This window comes from Setaria italica, chromosome IX (assembly GCF_000263155.2).
Source record: "Setaria italica strain Yugu1 chromosome IX, Setaria_italica_v2.0, whole genome shotgun sequence".
In the NCBI taxonomy this organism is placed as follows: Eukaryota; Viridiplantae; Streptophyta; class Magnoliopsida; order Poales; family Poaceae; genus Setaria; species Setaria italica.
Genome location: NC_028458.1, coordinates 34888682 through 34894040, shown reverse-complemented (window position 1 = coordinate 34894040; position 5359 = coordinate 34888682). Strand labels below are relative to the sequence as shown.

At 43.6% G+C, this 5359-nt stretch overlaps 1 protein-coding gene across 1 annotated transcript; it reads right to left on the bottom strand.

The window, feature by feature from the left end:
- Positions 1-2325: 2325 nt before the first annotated feature.
- LOC111258464 (22 kDa alpha-zein 16-like) lies at positions 2326-3123 on the bottom strand. The gene is made up of 2 exons (XM_022829737.1): positions 2728-3123; positions 2326-2616 (listed from the first exon to the last, which is right to left on the bottom strand). The coding sequence occupies exons 1-2, from the start codon at positions 3121-3123 to the stop codon at positions 2326-2328; spliced, it is 687 nt and encodes a 228-aa protein (XP_022685472.1).
- Between the last annotated feature and the right edge of the window lie 2236 nt (positions 3124-5359).

Below are 5359 nucleotides of genomic sequence, written 5' to 3'. Positions count from 1 at the left end.
TTTCCTTTTCCTTCTTTTCTACAATATTTTCTTCTACATTTGTTTTGATAAACTCAACAATACCTTATCAAATTCACTCAAAAATATGTATTTGATTATTCTACTCATATTATTTCATTATTTTAGGTAGTTATAGCTCAAATTCAATTTATATCAATTAAAATTCTATAATTGCACTTAATGCATTAAAATTATCAAATGGCTCCAAAAAATTACCAAAATTTCACATGAAACAATATATGTTCTCTATTGCCTATACAAAAAGTTTGGTAGTCAAATCAAAATTCGACCATCACTTTGACTCCAAATCTTATCGAATCTTTCTCAACACTACGATTCTTCTTCTGAGATGCTTCGGTTTGTAAACATCGTATGTGATGAAATGTGGAAACATTCTCAATTTTTTACCACAACCTCCACGTATGATACCATCACATCATGACAAATCTCATAATTTTCCGACTTCGTTTGCTTTTTTTACAATTTAAAAATCATTCGGTCACATGTTCGTGCTTGTATTTCCTGAACAAGATGTTTGAAATTTCTTTCCATTTCACGGGTAAGGCCTCAAACTAGGCTAAATAACATAAATATTATTTTTCTACTCATTTTATACTATAATTTGAATCACTTGCAGTTCAAATTTGACTTATACCAAAAATTCCCTTCAAATGCAATTAATGAAATAAATATAGCAAACAAATCCAAAAATATACCAAATTTTAATATGAAGTACCACATATTGTATGTGAGGAGTAGAAAATATTTTAAGGTGGGAAGAGAGAAAAAACTTTGCCAAGTGGCAAAAAAAATACTCGGCAAACCCTCTCTTTACACTCGGCAAAGCCCCTTGTTTGCCGAGTATTTTTTTTGACACTCGGCAAAGCTCCTTGTTTGCCGAGTGTTTTTTCTTTGCCGAGTGTTTTTAGCTCGGTACTCGGCAAAGAGCTTGTTTGCCGAGTGTTGAAAAAAGCACTCGGCAAAGAAAAAACACTCAGCAAATTTGAGGTTTCTGTAGCGAGCTCTCTTTTCTTCAAAAAAATATTATAAAAAAGAGTAAAATACACTAGCGGTCCTCAAACTTGTCGTGAGGTGCCATCCTATACCGTCTATGAAGTTGCATGCCGACGGGACAACACCAATCCCAATATGCACCGAGGGCATCTCCATCCTTGTCCTGTCCCAAACTCCCAATCTGCTGGTCTATAAATACTAGTAGTGGATACTGGATACCGTATACGGCTGTACGCAAGAAGAACCATGCCGCCGCACAAACGGCGCCGTGCATGCACTCCGCGCGGCACGTCGTCACCGACGGCCGCGGTGACGCTCCCGGCAGAGCTCATCCTCGAGATCGCCGCGCGCTCGGAAGCCGACACCCTCTTCCGGTGCGCCGCGGCGTGCAAGCTAAGCTCTTTCGGCGCGAGATCCTCAGCCCTGCGTTTGTCCGTCGCATCTGCAGAGCGCCGGACGGCGTCGTGCCGCCGAGGCTTCTCGGCTTCCTTGACGAGACATTCTCCCTCGTCCACCCCGTCGACGCCGGCCGCCGCGTCCTTCGCCGAGGAAAGCCTCGCGCCCTTCGTGTCGCGCAGCGCCGCCGACCTACTGGAGCAGGAGTACGAGGCCGTGACATCCCGCGCTGACATCCCGCGGCGAGCTTGTCGTCCTGGAGCGCAGCGAATCCGACATGTGCGTGTACGACCCCATGACCGGCGGCCGCACCTTCCTCCCCTTGCCGCCGGACGTCGGAAGAGACGACCACCTCTACACTACCTGCACGTACGTCCTGCTCACCGCCGCCGACGGCATCGGCATCGGCTGCTCCTTCCTGCTACTCGCCGCTGACCTGGCCGGTCTCCACCAGCCCGCTCATGCGCAAGGTGCATCCGTGTGCAGACTGTGTCGTCGGACGCTGGGGGCGAGTGGAGCCCGGTGACCGTCGCTAGGGCTCCGCGTCTGCCGCGTTGCTTGGCCTCGACGGGGACCACTACGACGTCGCGGTCGTCCTTGGAGGCGTGGTCCCTCGGCTCTGCATGATTACGTCCTCACTACGACGTCAGCACGGCGACGGTGGGGAGGATGAGAATGTGACTTTCAAACAACATCGTCCAGGTTGGGCATATCATATACAACTTGACAGAGCATTTGGTTAGTTGATTAGGATAGCATGATATGTACAGTGGCTGGGGAATGATTAAAGCATTTCACATATGGGATGACCTGAACCCTATTTTTTTACATAAATCATCTTTGTTTATTATTAATGATTATTCATGACAATTGGCATGTCTAAATTGATTATTGGAGTACAACCTCATACATCATTTAGAAGATGGCACCACCGATGAAGGGCTGCTGCAAGTAGGGGTTTGCCAAAGCCACTTGGTTGAACACGCTAGACACAAGTGCTTGTTGCTGCAAGTGGGCGAGAGGACTCACCAAAGCTAGTTGGTTGAACACATTTGGTAGCAATTGTTGTTGCTGCCAGGCAGTAGTGATGGGGTTCGCCAAAGGCACTTGGTTGAACACGCTAGCCACAAGTGTTTGTTGCTGCAAGTGGGCGAGAGGACTCGCCAAAGCTAGTTGGTTGAACACATTTGGTAGCAATTGTTGTTGCTGCCAGGCAGCAGTGATGGGGTACGTCAAAGCCACTTAGTTGAACACACTAGACACGAGTTGTTGTTGATACCACTGGGCGAAAGGACTCGTTAGAGCTAGTTGGTTGACCACGTTTGGCAAGAGTTGTTGTTGCTGCCAGTAGGCAGCAGTGATGTGGTTTGCTAGAGCCAATTGGTTGAACACATTTGGCAGCATGGTGGCAATGTTGTTCACCAACAGTTGTTGCTGCTGCAGAGACATAATGCTCTGTAGTGCAAGATGTGCTTGGCATTGCTGTTGAAGAATGGCAAGTGGTTGTTGAATGAGCACGGACGATGGGGCCAAGATACCGGATGCCAACGCTTGCAGCTGCACGCACGGGTGTGTGGCTGCTATAGAAGTAGCCTGAGGCCAGAATAGGGGACTAGCGGTTGCGGCAAGAGCACTCAAAGGTGAAATGTACGCGGAAGTAGCGGTTGTCGAGAGTGCAAGGAGAGCAAAGAAGGCAAATATCTTGGCTGCCATCTTTGCTAAGACTTTGGTAATGCTTTTTAGTGTCTATGTTTGCTCTTGCTATGGGTGATGAACTAACATAGGATTCGGGGCCTAGTTATAGAATGTGGAGATTAGGTGCCACAAGCAAGGCTCCGTTATTTTGTACACAAAGTCTTAGGACTCCAGATTAGTATAGATGACATGGCATCGAGTCAATCACAACATTTGATGACTCATTTTATTGGAAGTATATTAAGTATGTATTGGCAAGATAACGTTATATACTTGATAGTCATGCCTCCTTTTGTTATCTTTTCTTGATAAATGAACAGTGGAAGTATGCTTACTTTAACTTTAAATATGCCACATCAAATTGGTTTCTGCTTTACGGAACTGAGTTTGTAATGTTGTGATATGGTGACATGGATCTATAGTTTTCTCAAAACTAGATTTGTCCACTACTTGGCATGTGTTCCACATGTCACAGCACTCGATGTTTCATACCTTTTTTCTTTTTTTTCTTGAAGGGTCTTATGTATATGGAGTAAGTCCAATGTATATTTAGTAATGGCTGATAGCCCAAAGCGTACTAACTAGAACCCCTCTTATCTGGTGTCTGACTTTTATCATTTTTTTATGAAGATTCAACATATTCTTTTTCATTCTAGATATATTAGAGTTTGTTAGTATGATAGAGTTTCAAGAAATTTGTAAGATCATTTGTGATCTTGTAGAACTAGAATTTGTAAGATCATTTGTGATCTTGTAGAACTAGAATATTTAATCATCAATTGCTTTCCTCCTTAAAAAGCTTCAAATGGGTTGGTACATCTCAACCCCCACACCACCCCAACACAAGTATTAAAAATGGATGCAAATGGAAATGAGAGAATGATTGTAATGAGTTTAGTGGCACCTACTAATAATTGATGTTCACGTATTTATACATGGTTGAATCAACATCACTGACGATTGCCTATTCGGAAGGTGTCTCTTTCGAAGTGGCAGCAACCACCAATGCCAATTGCTGGCAGCAGACAAACCCTTCATTGTAAAAGATTGAATTGTTGAGTGTAGTTACAAGGACCTAAGTTTTTATATGTGGATGAGAGCATTGTGGTGTCATTAATAAAAGGGATCTTCATTATAAGTTCATTTCTAGTAGGAATATGAGAGCCAATTTTGAAAATGCATTTAGGTCCCTCGTGGGTTTTATAAAGAACAAATGACCTTGTGAGTTTTGGTTAGGATCTTATTATGAATGACAAAATCATGATCATGTCATAAAAAACATGCAAAAGTAAAGATATGACAAGGAAAAAAAATAAGAAAAAGATACATAGAGCAAATGCAATTATATGCATTGGTTGTTGACTTGCATATCGATGGAAAATTGAAAAGTGCATAAGGATTGATAAAGGTTAAACTATTAAGAACAAAGGTGACCATGAACTTGTTGTTTAAGAAGTTTGTATTGAAGCTTGCTTGGTCAAAACATCAACAGAATGTTAGTGAAATGAAGATACATTGAAGAAAAATAGAAGCGGTAATATGCTAGTGGACGGACGTTTGAACAAATAAAAAATAACTGGACGCCGACGCTAGCTTGTGCTCCTTTCCTATCCACTCGTTTCTTTATATAAATTTCTTATCCTTTCCCCTCCCCTCCCCTCCCCTCCAAACTCTTCTTTCCCAACCTTCTCCTTCACTTCCATTCCCACACATCACCCACTTTTGTGACCTTGGCACTAGCATCTACTTTTGTTTGTAACGCGTTGCCTTGTCCTCCACCTCTCACCACCATCACCACGTGCTTGACTCAACACCACTACGCTAGTGACACGTCGGCATGTTAGACCTCCTCCTTGCATTGGTTGTCCCGGTTCTGCAACAGCACCAACCCTGGAGCACCTGCTTGTTGCTGCCACGTGCTCAACCACAGCCTCACCATGGTCATCCAACTCCATCCAATTTGGCAGCGTGGAGGGCTCTGGGGTCAAATGGCAATGGGCCAACTAGCCAAGGGCCAAAGATGGATGATGGCTCTTGCACCAGCGTGACAGAAGGGCAGCTGTAGCTTGATTGGATCCCCGCGTGCAAGAGAAAATTGCCATGTTGCATTAGGTATCGTATGTTTTTACAGTAGAGATTTTTGGATGTTGCGAGTGTCAGATTGTAGATGTTTGTGATTTGCTATAGATGTATGCATCATGTGATGTTGCTTGATCGATTTTATGATGTTTAAATGTGATCGATTTTTTAAGAT